Genomic DNA, 16,747 nt, shown 5'->3' with positions numbered 1-16,747 from the left:
CTGGGCACCAACACTCAAATGCTTAAAAAACAAATAAAAGCAACTTAAAATGGATCCTAAAGAGCACGGGCCGCCAGTAAAGATGTGATAAAAGCGTGGTGATGTGCTCATACTCGCATGTGCCAGTTAAAAGACGTGGAGCTGTATTTTGTACAAGCTTCAGTCGAGATAAAGAAGACTGTTTCACTCCAAACTAAAGAGCGTTGCAGTGAACCAGAGAGGCATAGATTACTGTTTCAAAATGCTTAATTTTGTCCAGCTGCCTCAGATGATACAACGAGGAATAAGGTTGTAATTTACTTTTCTCTACGCTGCACTTTGCAGCAAGTTTTTATAAAAGAAACAAATCAAACGTGCCATTTTAGAGCTTGGAGCCCGAAAGCTTTGCATATTTCTGTTTTAACAGAGAAATACCTGGATTTGGAACTGAGAGGCGAGTTCTTCCGTTCGCCATCTCACATTGGGAGTTGGACTTCCTGTCGCCTCGCACTCAAACGTCAGGTTGCCGCCTTCCTGAATCTTGTTTGGAGAGGGGTTGATCCTCACTTCAGGCAGACCTGGGAGCAGCAGGGGAGGCAGAATGAACGCAGGCTGCCACAGCGGCGGTGCATCAAGCCATTCTTTTTTTATTCTCCAAGCAGCACACAGTCCAAATTTCTCTTATGTTTCCTGGCAACAAGATGTCCCTGCTCTGTCTTATTAAAGCAACAATGTTGAGCCAATTTGTTCGCCGCATTTCGCTGCAGCAGCTGGAAGACCAGCAGAAACATGAGACATTTCGTTCCAAATATGTTTTCCCAACACCAAAGCAACTCGGTAACAGTCATACATGAGAATTAAAGCTGAACTCACTGCAGTTATCGATCACCAAAGAGTTGAGGAATACTTCCTCGTCATTGGACAAACAGAGCAACGCCTGGCTGTACAGGTCGCCGCGGTCATCATTCTGCCACTGCTGCAGCCAGAAAAGGTCGCATGAGCAAACCAGAGGGTTTTCCCTTAAAACCCTGCAAAGAAAAGAGGCAGGAATACCACAAGTTAGTCACAAATTCAGCATTTAATCCTTTCTTCTGGTCATTAATATTTTCTCTAGAACCTTCCCAGCTGGATTAATACATGTAATAGGGCAAATTCTTAGAAACTAATCCAATATTCCCTCCGACTTTTTCTCTTTTAGCCCTTCCTGCTGTTCTGTCTGAGTTGATACAAAATCATGTGGAAGCTTTACCTTTCAAGATGACCTTTCATACCTTCAGACTTTATACATCTTCAGTAATGACTCTTTTCTTTCTTTTTGAGAAACTTAAGCTTTAACCAGTAGAGGTGTGCTGTGCGAGCACAAAGGTGTGTGTTCAGTTTGTCAACAAAAAGAAAAATGTATGTTTTATTTAACAATTTGCCCCCTGTACTCTGTCCTTTAAATTAACCTCAGCAAAATGGAAGTTAAAGCACAATAAAACCTATGAAATAAAAGCAGAAAGGCTTCGATATAAAAACATACATTTATTTCTGCTTTTTTGCACTTTAAAGGTGCAACACAAACACAAGGCTTTGTCTCTACAGTCTACGTGCGTCGAAGTGCACAAAGCCTACATAGTTCTGGCCACCGTGGCTGCTTACAGTTATGGAAGGTTGTTGATCTTGATGATGAAGAGTTGAACCTTTTATCAATCAATTTATTATTTTCTAGTTATGCTTCCACTGGACTCTAACCCAATGATTGCTGGGATAGGCTCCAGTTTCCCTATTACCCTTAACTGGATGAAGTGGTTAAGAAGATGGATGGATGGACGGATGGGTCGATGGATAGGTAAATGGATGGATGGATGGATTGATGTATGGATGGATGGATGGTAGGGTGGTTGGGTGGATGGATGGATGGATGCATAGGTGAATGGATGGATGGATGGATGGATGGCTTCCAATGTATTCTTTATTTGATTCATGTTTCTTTTGGTGATGAGTGTACTCGATATACCCTGTGTGTGTTAATACTTTTCCACTCTGAGAAATGACTGTGTAATCGGTGCCTATCTGTAAGTCTCCACGGAAACCTATCATGCCAAGGTCAGCTGGATGTGTGAGTCGGTTTTAAGCTGGAGAGGAACACACAGAGGAACAATCCACTGCTGTTTGTTCGTTTTAGCCAATGTGACGATTGTGTACGTTCATCCAAACCTCAGCCGAGCAATGTTACATGTGACCTAAATAAATTGTTAAACCTGAGAAATAAAATCTAGTTTTGACACTTCTTCCAGCAGCCAACTGGAGCAAACTTTTCTTCACACGGCGATATCTTTGGGGTAAGATGGCACCAGTTGCTGCTGCAACAATGTTTTTTAATGGCTGTGAATTTTATCAGCTACCTTCTCTGTGAAGCACTTTGTTTGCAAAAGGTACTGTTCAGATCAACTTTACTTATGTTTAACATCCTGTGCGTGTACCATATGAAGCTTTTTGTTCTGTGTTAATGCATGATGCTGAGCGGGCCAGATATTTGGAACGGTAGCAATAATCATTCATGAGATCTGGTGCATGACTAATCAGGTCATTTGATTTGCTGATGCTTCTGCTGTCGTCTCAATAAATGTATTTGACTTTCAGCAACGAGCTGCACCAGCAAAGAAAGCGAATGGATGCAGCAGTGGAAGACATCACTGCATATCTTCAGACGTTCTGCCTCACTTTCAGGACCTGAAGTAGAGACAACAGCCGCTGTCTGCGCTCTGATTGGACAGTTTGTGATACAGGGGTAACAGATGTTGATTTTTTTAGTGATAAACTCAAGAACCATTTCTGAATTTGACTTTTCTAAAACATCTGACTTTACTTTGAGCTTCCCAGTGGAAGAAAAACTCCTGAGTGATCCAGTAAGGATGACCAAAACTCTGGTTGTAGTGTGGCTCTGTACTGGAATTCACCAACTCCTGTCCTCCATGGCCAGTTTCACACAGGTCGTACATGCTTCCCTGCTACAACACACTTGATTAAAGTCAGTTGGGGACTAAGAGGCTCCTGTGGATAACCATTTTACTTGAACCATGTGGGTTGCAACAGGGAAACATCTAAAACCTGCAGGACACCGGTGCCTGAGGTCTGAAGTTGATGATCCCTGAACCTTCAAATTACAGCATCAGTAGCTCTCCTCTGGATGAGTGACATGACCCCATACCTCTATGTGAGAATTTTTTTCATCAGTTTCCATCCAGACTTTTTGTGTTTCTTTTGTTTTTTCTAATAATTCTAAATCAGGTGCCATTTAACCTTTGCAGAAGAGAATGACGAGACCAAAATGCACCAGTCGCCCAATCAAATGATGCAAACATGATTTACAATAAACCCTCCCTGATAAATATACCTTGACCCTAAATGAAGATAAATAAGCATCAAATAGAAATATCCTCTGTGTTTTTCTAGAGACTCACAGGTTCATCAGAGGCAGAAAGTGAAACACTCTCCAGCTGATGTGTTCCAGAGAGTTTGACGCCAGATTCCTGCAACACAAATGGAAATGACATAGAAGCTTTAATGAGGTTGTTTGCCCAGAAAAACCAGCACAACTGACGACTTTCCAAACAAATGAAAACTTATTTTCCACTAAATTACTTTTCCTTTTATTCTGTTGCACTGAGGAGCTTAAATGTTTGAAGAAAGAGATTAAAATGAAAGCATTCCCAGATTAAATAAAGTCTAATCAAACCTAAATGTTATTTGTTCCATGTTGTAATGCCCTGCTGTCCTGCAGTCCGAGTCAAGCTGTGACTTGATTGCTCGCTCTCAGAACAATGTGTACCTGCTTTGAATTACACTCCGTGGAAACATTAATGCATCCAAATGGGCTCTGATCAATTACCCTGGTAAGTAATTCACACCAACCAGAAGCCACATTCACAAACACCACCCCACCCCAGCACACCTCGGTGTGTTTGCTCGCTGCTTGGTACATCACATGATCAGTCCAGAGTCACAAACAGTTCTCGCTGGAAGAACGCTGCCCTGCTGCAGAACACAAGATTAAATATGACAAAGAACTGCGCTTGGAAAAGTTTCGAGGAGAATTCACAATGTTTCGACGTCAGAAAATGCTTGTTGGACGTTTTTAAGTTTTTTTCCTTACATTATTGTTCTGTACTTCAGAAATACAACATGCTAAGTTTAAAAAGCTTTCATAAATTCATTGTCTCCTGTTTGTGAGATCTTACAGTGACTTGTTTAGCTGTTTTCTTTTATTGTTCCAATGATGTATTTTTCTTTTTTTTTATCTGTCGTTTGATTTGACCCGACAGGGATGACAGATGTAATGTGGCTGTTTGACTCATTCTGCAATATTTAAATGGGATATATTTATCAATATGCATAATCCCTGTTTGATAAATAAATAAATTCCCAGAGAATGAAACCCACTTATTTCTGTAATTATTTATATCTCTTAAATTATTCCAACTATGGACTTAAAATTTTGTACCGATAATTTTTATGCAGATTTTCACGATATTTTGGTTCTTAATCAATTAAAAATGTGCTGTCAAGTTGGTAAGTAAAATTTTACTTCACTAAGTCCTGCAACCGTTTGTTTTCTGTCTCTAACTGGAACCAGGTGCTGGTACTGGGATGCTGCTACTGCCAGTTTGAACCCTGTAAGAACCATTAATCCCCACAAGCTATCATGATATTTATTTAATCTGATTCCTGATGTGTATTTTTAATTTTTTGATGCATAAATTATTTACGATCAGAGCCACAGTTTTGTTCACATACAATATAAAATCTCATCCTGAAATGAGATTTTACAATTAAAAACAAAACACCATTCAATGGAAACACCTGCAGTTGTGCTTTGTTTAAATTTTAGAAATATTGCTTTCATTTTGCAAAAACTCAATTGGAAACACAGCAAATGTTTCTTGATAGCAGCTTTTTCACAACGTAATGGCAGATAGACACAAGGGCAATCGTTCACTTCTGCTGCCGCTTGGCATCACCTTACATCTTTTTCTAGAGAACATTATGGGTAATTTTCTATCAAAATCCAATAGAAAACAATGAGAACAAACTTCAAACTTCAACATGGATGCTGGTATGATGCAAGGTTTGTTTGCAAATGTTCATGGTCATGTGAGCATTGGTTTGCCTGGTGGAGATCTGTGCTCTCTGCAAGTTTCTAGTTATTATTATTTCCAATCAAGAAAGCTGAATAATTCTTACTGTTTCATTGCTGTGTGATAGAACAGAGGCACAATAATAACATCAGACTGTCTTGTTTGCTTCAAAAAGTGAAAAAAAACCTGAAACTCCTTGATGCTGATGCATCCCTTGCACAGATCATAATAACACCGTGACAGAATGCCACACATCCTTTTGGTCAATCCTCTCAGGCCACTTAAATATCATCACAGCGAAGCTCAAATGATCCTCAGACTTGCAGAGGTTCAGGCTGTAAATAAACCTCCCTCTGTAGATGACAGAAAGCCACACTGGGGAGCGTGCAGATGGAAAGCAATACATAATCACTCTGACAGGGCCAAGGGTTCAATTATTTGTTTTCCTTGATCCCAAAAGTTCATGTCAGATGGGTTAGCCATTGGGGCTTATCCATTACCAGCTCAATTCCTCCTCGAGTCCACACGGGGGAGGGGGGGACACAGCCAGGAACAGCCGCCTGAGCAGGTTTTTACTAAAAAACATTGAATGCAGGATGTTTGTGTGTAAAGATGAAGGCAGACGAGGAGGGAAGTGGTTCGAGTTGAGGTAGCTTCTTGCTCTTTTTTATATATATATATTTTTTTTACCTTTGTAGTCAGTCTCTCTTAATCTCAGAAATACATCTGTCACAGAAACCCCCCCCCCCCCCCCACACACACACACACACACACACACACACTCCACCCAACCCCAAGCCCTCTCCCTTCACAGTGAAATATTGATTAAGTGATAATGGACCCTTAGTGGAGTGTATTTATTATGCATCAGTTGTCGATAATCCGCCAAAGTGAGCGAGTAAAAGGTGACTGGTGGATGTCTTCTCCAATTTCTTGAGCCTCCCAACCCCACTGTCCCCCCTATCCCCACCCCCACACATCCTTCTGGTCCTCAAAAACCCGCCTGTCTTTCAGATAAACAACATTGAACATGTTGCACACGCTCGGTGAGATGATGACAAGATGGTGGAGATTAAGCTCGACTGCTTATGGATAAGGAGATCTGATGACTTCAATAAGACTTTAAAAGCTGCCAGTCAGTCAGAAAATTTATGAAATACATCAGCAGCAGTATGTTTTCTGTGTTTTAATAGTGAGGGAAAACGTACAATATCAATTGATAGGATGGTTTTCTGCTAATCAATGATAATAAAAAAAAAAGTGCTATAGAAATGTCATCCATTATTATTTATTTAGAAATGTGGTCAGATGGGAGATGCCTGAATGACAGCGACAAATAGGCTGACCCACATACACACCAAAACACAAGACAGGGAGGACAATCCTTTTGTCCCTAAGGACACTTACACATACTGGAGCTTCAGGTTGTTCTGAAAAGCTTTGGAGGAGATGAATCTCAGCTTGCAAAACGTCACCGTGCTGGCGGGGAGGAAAGATCACAACACAAATATCAAAGCATAATAATCTGAACAGAAGCTTAATCACTAAGTAGTAACTGAATAACCCCTCATCACTTTTTATGTTACAAAGGAAACAAGTAACATACATGCAGATGCAGTGTTCAAGGTAAAAATTGAAATTATGCAGTTCTAACCAGTTTGTAGGTCAATGTTTATTTGTAACCACTGTCTGAACCCTGTTTATAAAATAAAATTAAAAATACTTCATTAATACCCAAAGGGAAATTCAATATTTTATCTATCTAATATTATTAATCAATATTATCTATAACATAATATTATTATATTAATTAATTATTATATCATAATAATGACAATGATTATAATATTTTTTATTATATTAATTATTATTATATAATATCAATATAATGTTATTAATTAATATTATACTCAATTAAAATTATTAATATCAATATTTTATCTATGTATCTAATAGTTTATCAGTCTATCTGAAGAAAAAACTGCACTAATGTGAGAAATAGTCATTAAAAATCTTTTGGTGGGAAGTAAGAAAGTTATAATGAAGCATTGTATTTGCCAAAAACATTCACATTTAAACAATTATTTCTAATCATCAGAGATATTCAGCGTATGGTAGCAACGTGTCGTTCATAAACAAGCTGAGTCTAATGAGAAGAACTCATTCTTGGTTAAGAGTCGGAGCTTTAGGTGGGCGGGGCTTCATTGTGATGGGTACACCATATGGCCAATTGCAACAAAAGATGAAGATCGTACCACTATGTAAAGAAAAAAGACTCTCTAAGAATACAGGGACTGAGACAGATCGTGTACAGAAAAAGCTGGACGCCAAGTTTAAGTTATGTGTGTATCAGAGGAAAAAAGCAGGACTAGCATATTTAAATGTTATAATATTGAGATTTTGGCCTTTATTTGCTTGATTTTCTCAGTGTGTTTCTGTGTTCAGTTGTTTGTTTAAAGTTTAGCTTAAAATAGTAAACAAAATTCAATTTTTAAAATAAAAAAGCACAAAAATGAGGCTTAAATAATAAAATAAAAAATAATAAAAATGAGACTATAATGGAAACTATGAATGATACAAAATGAAGATCCAGACTCCTCTGGGGGAGCTAAGTCAAAAGAGCTGACTCTTTGAAACAAACCAAACTTCCCATCACACTGGAACAGCTGATTTTCACTCGGGAATTACTCAATGAAAAATTTGATGCTTTCTGGAAGCTGTGATAAGCTGTAATTTTTTTTTTTTTTTTTTTTTTTTTTTTACAGTGTTGTTTTTGTTATTTCTTTTTTTTTTCTAAACAGTGGTTTTAAAATTTGTTTGTCTGGGGTAATTTATTATTATTTGTTGTCATTTATTATTATTTATTGTCGCATTCACTGTTTGATTTCAGTCTGGAGTAGTCACGCTCTTATATAAATCATTTTAATAAAAATAAAGGGTAAAAGAAGAAAAATTGCCTGAATCAGGTTAGACAACCTTTCTGTTATTTAGTTCATTTAGAGGTGCCCAAGTCTGGATCATGAGGTCTACTTTCCCCAGCTTTTACACGCATCCCTTTATGAAAGGGCTGAATTCCCCCATCTGCATGTAGTTCACTTTTGTGCAGTAAACAGTCATTTACCTGCGTCAGGTGTGTTGGAGAAGGGATGCATGTAAAAGTTGCAGGATAGTATATCTGGAGGACCAGATCTGGACACCCCTGTAGTCTTCAGAAATAGTTCTCCAGACTTTCCACACTCTTTGGATATTTCCGCCTTTTGTTCAGTTCTCCCTCCAGATGATCCCACACTGCTTCAGCAATGTTGAAGTCCTGGTTCTGAGGAGGATCTATCCCTCCATTAGACTTGATGGCACTGATTTGCAGTCCAGTTCTTGGGTCACGTGACATACCTTAGCCTTCTCTCCCTGTTTCACTTCCTCATGAATGGCTTCTTAACAGCCACGTTTACATGGAGACCATTTCTAGTAAGTCTTCAGCCAAGATTAGATGTGTCAACTGGAGGTCCAGATGCATCTCTCAGGTCCTGGTTCAGGTCTTTGCTGGATTTCTTCCAGATGTTATCAAGACATTCATTAAAGGAGCTCTATAATGCTATTTTGTTGTTTTCTGAGCTTTCTACAGTGTCGTAGTGTTGAATACTCGTCAGACTTATGAGTGGCGCCGGTTTTTTAATCACCTAAACACATGAATGAGTTTTACAGTACTCTCTACCTTTGGCTTCCATTATCGACAAAATCGACTTTTTTCTACTTCCAAATTTTAGTGACAATCTAGGGGAGGGAGTCAGTGATTGGTCATCTTCTCCAGGTTGTGCACATTTACGAGAAGAAAGCCACGCCCACCTTCACTGTTTAGTATAACTACTCCTAGCAGATGACCAATCAGACGCAGCCTGCAGGACAGAGGGCGGAGCTTTCTCTGTTCGCTTGTTTTTGCAGAGGCTGATCTGAGAGGATCAATACAAAATGAATGAAGGGGTTTGTGAAAAATGCTTGATTATTTGTTGCTCTTCTTGACTTGTATATTAAAATAAATTAGACTGAAATGTGCATAATCAATCAAGAATGCTTTATTCATCCATAATAGAGCTACTTTAAAGATTCTGTTCATCTACTGTCAATATTTTCCAGTTGACCGGCAGACATCGTCCAGTTCTTTGTTACCTTTGCACACCCATGCAGAGATATGCTGACTTTTCTGCTGGCAGCTCTTTCAGAACCATCCTATTGTTACAAAAATCCTTTATCTGTCTGTCAAACTATCTTTTTGCATTTTTTGTTGCAACTGAAGGAATGGGAGAAAGTATTATGCTTATGTAACAGGCTGTTAGTAACAAAGAGCCCAAAGTTTTCTTCTGAAAATGGTCTGGTACAAGGACTGGACTTATGTTCGAAAAAGCCGTAACCAACCTTCAGAGGACCACGTTAAGATATTTAAAGAAATGCTTGGAAGTAAAATGCAAAGAAAGGAGAATTTCTCGACACTCCATTAAACATTTTTAAGTCATTGTCATTGTAAAATCTACATCTGTTGTTGTTTGCAGCAAATGTATAAACCTGACAGCTGAAGCAAAAGCAAGCAAAAAGGAAGAGAAAATAGAAACTTACAGGTTCTTCAGCTCTCTGTAGTAAGCAAGGTCAGTTTTTGTTATGTTTTCCAGGCCTGCTTGGTTTTCGATGTAGCTAGATAATGAAAAGAAGGAGGGAGAGAGAGAAATAGATGAAGTTAAATACATGCATTTTGTTCTAATCTTAAGCTTTTAGTTGCCTGGCTGTTTGGAGGCAAGATGAGGATTGTATTTGGGGGTCGCAAAAACAAAAAACCCTTAATGAGACTCAAGTCATTTGTGCAACTTTAATGTCAGCGCTCAGCAGTTAATCACTTAAACCATGAACCATGTTGTGAGCGTGTGGTTGCTCAAAGTTGAAAAGAAAGAGGAGGAAAAATTCACAGTCTTAAAAGAGATTAGATGCAAGAAAAACGACATGAACATCCAAATGCAATGCTGACTCCCATCTGACCTCCCAACACAGACAAAGCCCGAGACCCACAAACCACCATCAGAACGCACCGGTCCCATCATGACAGGATGTAAATAATGCTCTAAGAGACGATAAGGCTGATGGGGAAACTCGTCTCATGAGTCACTTTTCCAGAAACAGTCTTGCCTGGAACAACTTAGCGAGCTGTTGATCAGTGTCGCAACCGATGCAAGGGCAGCCGGCTCTTTCACAATTTATCTCAATAAGTGGCTTCACTAGACCATCCAAGGATCTTGACCAAAGAAAACTGAAAACATTTTGATCAGGAGGACTCTAAAGGCTGATAAAAACAAGATCAGATATTAAAGGTTTTTATTTGTGAAATCCATGCAGTTCAGTCATGTAATTATCATTGTATTCTTGGGAAACTTTAAAAAAAAGACCCAAAAACCTAAAAGAAAGAAATTGTAATAAAAAAGATAATGTTATTTTCTGAAGACTACCTTGAAGTAACCACATTGGAAAGAATTATGAAAATATCCCCAAACTAATCACCTTAATTTCAGAAATAATAAACTGAATGTGTATAAAACAGACCTGATGTAGTTACAGAGATGTGACCAAAAGCAGATCTTCAAATGATTTTCATTTAGTCATTTATGTGCATTTTTGTGTCCTTTGAGGTTTGTGGTGAAGCAGCTATTTTTCTGGACTGCTGCTGACATAAAAGGCTGTTATTGCTGGAGCATGGCTTCAAAGATAAATTACATTTGCAACTGGTCTGAAATAAGTGTTTACTGAATCTGAAGATAGAACTTTAGTCTGGAAGACATCATTATAATCTCCAGGATCTTAGCTTTCCAAAGGTGTATATAATTTGTAGGTATTTTAAAGATAGACTGAGAAAAGCACACAGTTGTTGGTCATGTCCCCGCAGACAGGACATATGGTATCAACAGGTTAGTCCAACACTAAGGAGGACAAACGTTGACAGGGACTGTAGAGAAACTGTGGCTGTCCACCAGTCTCAGAAGGGTTATAAGGCTATTTTCAAACTATCTGGGATCCATCATTTTCCAGCCACAAAAGATTATTCACATCTCGAAAGCATTCTACAGACAGCCGCCAGTCTTCCCAGAAGGGAATCGCCTCAGAAAGTTAAGACTGTACAAGGATCTGAGAAACTGCAGAGATGCTTAAGATCTACGTTTCAGACTCTCCAGGCCACAGGTGGCATGTTAAACATTAAAGCTGATGTCAGTTCAGTTAGAAAAAGACTGAACAAGCATGGCTTGTTTGGAAAGATTGCAGGAGAGAGTGTCTTTCGAAAACATAACATGGTAGAATGAACAAACGAAAAGACTTTTTGAACGATGTCCGTTGGACAGACCAGGCCAAAGGGATGTAGAGATGTGTGATTAGATTGTTTGGATAGAAACAACTCTGCATATCAGCTTAAACACTTTGTACTAACTGCCAAGCACAGTGGTGGAGTTATGATGATCTGGGCTGGTCCTGCCGCTACGGGACCTTGACGCCTTGCAGTCATTGAGTCGACCATGATCCTCTCTGTGTGCCAACATACCTCAATGAAATGAAGCAATGATGTACAAATGATTGCCTAAAAAAAACCCAAATTTCTCCTGTTGACACAATATCATTAGATAAAGGCACTTTTTAATGATACTGATACCAATACCGATACTGATGCCAGTCCCGGTACTGATACCAATATTAATACTTTTTCCCCTTTAAGGACTTAATATAAGATTATCCCAATAAATTAAATGAAAAAATATTTCATATGTAAACACAATATTATTCTATTCTATTCTATTCTATTCTATTCTATTCTATTCTATTCTATTCTACAGTCATTTAGCAGACGCTTTGATCCAAAGTGACATCCATACATAGCCCGACAGGCACATCGGGGGGCAACTTGGGGTTAAGTGTCCTTCCCAAGGACACGTCGGCACACAGTCAGGGGAAGCCTGGAATTGATCTCCAAACATTCCAATTGAAAGACAATTTCTCTTCCTCCTGAGCTACAGCTAATAAAACATAATGTGCCATAAACAGCATTAAACCAGTCAAATATCAAACAGAATATCATTCTTAGTAGCAAAATCATCATGATATCTATAGGCTTCTGTAATCACATGACAAAGAGGGAATAAACTGTGGTTGGGCTTTACAAGAACTTTCAGTAGTGAAAACAAATACCATGTTTAGTATCAGCAGAGTGGTGTCTCAATACTCAACAAATTTTATTACTTTGAAAAGCTGATATTGAAGTATCGATAAACCCATCCCTAGAAAGAGACTGAACATCATACAGCAAACCATTAATTTAAGCAAATAATGCAGAAGGTTTTATAAGCTGCTAAATCATAGGATGGATTTAGTTTTTCATTCACATCTCATGTTGTATTTATCCACTTCCAAGGAACTCAATTGTAATTCTTCTTTATTTTTATGCCCTGATGGGTAAAACCTTAGAAAATACCAAACACAGAACTTCTTTTTCCATTAAGTCTTCTGCAGTGTGAAGGGCTTGAGCTGAAGGACCTTATCTGTTGTCATCTGCACTTATTTCAACTTTCCAGCCCAGCGTTTGTCGTCTGCAGCACACAAACCTTCATATTCATGTTTGATTGACCCACGCAGCAATAATGTGATTACAGGGCAGGTGGGCCCAGGATCACCCATCAGCCCTACTGATTGGATTGAGCCAAGTGGGCTGTATATCATCTATTGTTCCCGGGTGGGGGCATTGACTGGCAATTCACAAAATTGAATTTTTAACTGAGTGTATGATGAATTTCAGCCCCTGTTTCACAGTTAATGGCCTCTTGTTTGTTCCACGCATCGCCTGTATTCTCTTCCACTGCCGAAACAGCCAAGCGTTGTTTGTTTGCTGGCATGTAGAGCAGCACGGTAAACAGAAGCTGGCTCTCTTATCGATTGGATGTTTGAGTGAGAATGTCAAGCTTCACTCTGAGCTCTAAGAAGCATGTTCAGCTGCAGGTACAAGGAAATACCTCCGACGTACGAGGGGTGGGTGAAAGGAGAAGGGGGGGGGGGGGGGGGAGTGAAAGCAGAGGAGAGTGGCAGTAAATTGACTTCTTCTGCTGGAATACTGTTTCGGAAACGTGGTTCCTTCTTAACAAGTGCTAATTGCTCGGATCTGAGGACAAGAACAGCGTGGCGGTGCAGAGAGTGACATTTAGTTTTCCACCGTGAAGCTGATGGTGGGTTGCTTAATAATACAGCAGCCCTCTTTAAAATCACAGGTGGTCAGTTTCTGCTGCTTTTTCCTGGCAAAGTCTTTAAAAGTCAAAGTTAAATTACGGTTTTCTGCTGTTGCTAAGAGAGAAGTCTGCTTTCATCGCAGACATGCGCTATAGGAATGGAAATTCATTTAAACACACTCCCCCACTCAATATATGACCATAAAAATGTGACACATTTCTCTAAATATTCAGGTTTTATGATGAGATTGTACTATTAGCAGTTTTAAGGATACATTTACGGCGCTAAAATCTTCCCCACACCCAGATGCCTCGCTTTGAAACACTTGAGATAAATATCAAATATCTCTTTCCTTTAAAAGCCTTCACTGCTGCCATTTTAATGTCTCAGGTAGATTTACTTTACTGTGCAGGACGCAGCATGACATGAATCTGTGCACACGAGAGGAAGCAGCAATCCAAACATGTAGAATAGCAACATTAGGGCTAGAAACGCTTTTAAAAGTCTTTACCAATCCTTGGTATCCAGAGCAGACAAAGTTCAAACCCCAAGCAGTTACACGTATGAAAAGCACGGGAACATCGTTCACTTTAAATCTCCTGATCATTTCTCCACACAAGCAAGGTGTCAAACGAAAGCAGCGACTCTGCTGGTTACAAAGACGTCTGTCTCGTCACCGTGGGACCAAATCCCAAAGGCAGAAAGTAGCAAGACAAACTCAGAAATCATAAATCGTGTTACTTTTGCTGTTTTGTGGTCAAATGTTTTAATCTGCCGTTAAAAGAACAAACAATGAAAAACTTCCAATGTGTTCATGAAGGTCTCACTAGTTTCCATGGAAACGAAGGAGTTTTAATAGTGAAGTATTCAGGTCCTGCTAGTTTCCATGGAAACGAAACAGGTTTGATAGTGAAGTATTCAGGTCCTGCTAGTTTCCATGGAAACGAAGGAGGTTTGATAGTGAAGTATTCAGGTCCTGCTAGTTTCCATGGAAACGAAACAGGTTTGATAGTGAAGTATTCAGGTCTTGCTAGTTTCCATGGAAACGAAGGAGGTTTAATAGTGAAGTATTCAGGTCCTGCTAGTTTCCATGGAAACGAAACAGGTTTGATAGTGAAGTATTCACTGTCTTGGTCTTCATGGTGTTTCTAAGGTGAATGTGGGGTCTCTCCCTGGATTGTCCTGACTCCTGACCATTAATAGAGGGGTCCATCATCATCATCATCAGCCAATGGCGTCCTGAGATATTTACCTGCATAACACTGCTATTAAAACATTGATCAAACTTTTCAGGTTACTCTTCCTCATCTGACATTATTTAACTAATTCCTTGGTAAATTGGGCTGCTGTTGTCTGTTTTTCTCTATAAGTTACGAGGTAATGTTTCCATTTTCTAGTAGATTCTGACACATCTCACGCATCTCAGCTTCTTTTACAACCAAGGTTATTCATACAGCCTTGTAGTTATGAAGAAAAACTTTATTAATTTTAACTTCTAAACAACACGTAGATTTAGAACAAACTCAAAGTAGATTAATTATAAAGCTGATTTCACTTCGTGTGAATAAAAGTCGTCAACATGGCTGCTTGTATGTTGAATCAGTGCGACACAAAGTGCTTCTGCCCTCCAGCTTTACGTAAAATCCTTCATTAAGCTGCTGCTGTACTTGGTCAAAACTTGGCCAACTTTAGTCGTCTTCACAGCGACCTTCATCTCCTGGATGTGCTCCTCTAAACTAAACAAACTCCTGTTAGCGTCGCCTCAAAACGCATCTACAACCAGACAAAGGACTTCAGCGGCAACATGAAAAAATCCATCCTCAGCATGACAGAAAGACAGCTTACTCAGGTAGCCGTCATACTCACATCTCTGTCATGTTCTCGCTCTCCTGCAGCACCAGTGGCGGGATGGTGGTGATGCCATTGGGCTCCAGGCACTGCAGCATGGCGAAAGAGCACCGGCAAGCTGATGGGCATCCTCCGTAGGTGGGTGCAGGTGACAGGCTCAGCACAGCGAACACCAGGGGCAAGAGAAGCACCAGGGCCTGAGGTACCGCCTCCATCTCAAAAGAGAATGTCCTCCACACCGGCGGGGAGGTATGGCAGGTGTAGCTGGAATTAGTTTCTGAGTTTCACCTAAAGAAGAGTAAATAAAGAGAGGTGAAGAGCTTTCACACACTCCTCCTGTGGCTCTCTGGAAAGGTTGAGATCCCAGCTGGTCTGGGTCTGTACTGAGCAGCAGGAGGAGCCGGCAGGGAGGCAGGCAGGCTGGGGGGCCTCTGGGGACCTGCTAGTAGTGGGCTGGAGCCTCTCCTTTTTTCCCTCTCGCCTCCTCTCCTCCACCATGAAGGGAGGAGCAACACAACATGGGCCAGAGTCACCAGACACCTCCGAGAGAAAGAAGGGGAAGAGGGAGGAGTGAGGGGGGAAGGAGATGTGGTGGTAGACATCTCATTTACTCCCTCCTCCTCCCCTGTGTGAGAGGTCCGCTGGGCTGCTGGCGGCTTCAGAGCCAAAAGTCAGCCTCAGCGTTCAGAGCATCGCTTCGCTCTGAAGTCCCACCAGAGCTGATTGTTGATGTGATGAGGTGTGATGAGCTCACTTTATCTTCAACAAAGCTCTCGAGTTTTAGTTTCCTCTTCATTTATTCCTAACTTGAGAAGTTCTCATCACTTTAGATCTGCATCCCTGAAACTGAAAAACTAGGATCAGCTCTGCATCTGACCTGGAAACAAAACAAAATTCTTTCAGACCTCAAGTTTTCACTGTAAAAGATTCATCTCTAGACATCTGTTGGGAAACGTGATTAATCAGGGATTTATTGTCTGAAGATGTGTGTTTCTTCCTCTGCTATAGTCTGCGTGTATCCATTCAGTCTTTTACTCTTAACCCTCCTGTGAACATTATTGTCCATTTTTCTCAGCTTTTTTTCCCATTGGAGATCATCTCTGTTGTGTTGCAGCAAATTCTGTCCAATATTGCAATAACTTTTATATTTATATAAATAATAATATCCATAATATTGTTGTAAAATAATATCAGGATTTCCTGCGTCTGCCTACAAATAAATACTGGTTGAATCTGGTGGAAAATGGTCAAATTGTTAAATAACTCCACTTTTTGTCCAAATAAAATGCTGATATTAAAGAACTAATTCTTTTATTTTAAATTGTAATGGCAGTGAGATTAAAATGTGTAGTTTCAATGGAAGTCAATGGCACATTTTTGGCCTTAAAGTTGATCAATGGAAGTATTTCAAATTATATAAAAAGTATCAAAGACACAAAATCAGTTTTGTTGTTGATCTTTAAAATAAACAAGACTCTAATCAAAACCAAAAGTCCCTCCTTGTAATATTCGTTCAGTCATTTTCCGTACCGCTTGGTCCAGTTAACGGTTGTGGTGAGCTG

The 16,747-nt window shown here is 39.7% G+C and overlaps 1 protein-coding gene across 1 annotated transcript in view; it reads right to left on the bottom strand.

Moving 5' to 3' along the window:
- Positions 1 to 15,400, bottom strand: part of ntrk1 (neurotrophic tyrosine kinase, receptor, type 1) — a gene marked incomplete at both ends in the record, with an annotated part of 48,274 nt that extends 32,874 nt beyond the window's left edge. Inside the window, 6 exons of the mRNA XM_079240562.1 lie at positions 415 to 557; positions 853 to 1,007; positions 3,426 to 3,494; positions 6,507 to 6,578; positions 9,708 to 9,782; positions 15,204 to 15,400. Coding sequence (XP_079096688.1) covers positions 415 to 557; positions 853 to 1,007; positions 3,426 to 3,494; positions 6,507 to 6,578; positions 9,708 to 9,782; positions 15,204 to 15,400 — 711 coding nt within the window. The remainder of the gene's footprint in view (positions 1 to 414; positions 558 to 852; positions 1,008 to 3,425; positions 3,495 to 6,506; positions 6,579 to 9,707; positions 9,783 to 15,203) is intronic.
- Between the last annotated feature and the right edge of the window lie 1,347 nt (positions 15,401 to 16,747).

The sequence above is a fragment of the Telmatherina bonti genome, assembly GCF_933228915.1.
Source record: "Telmatherina bonti genome assembly, chromosome: 5".
Lineage (NCBI taxonomy): Eukaryota > Metazoa > Chordata > Actinopteri > Atheriniformes > Telmatherinidae > Telmatherina > Telmatherina bonti.
This window is presented reverse-complemented; position numbering and strand designations above follow the sequence as displayed.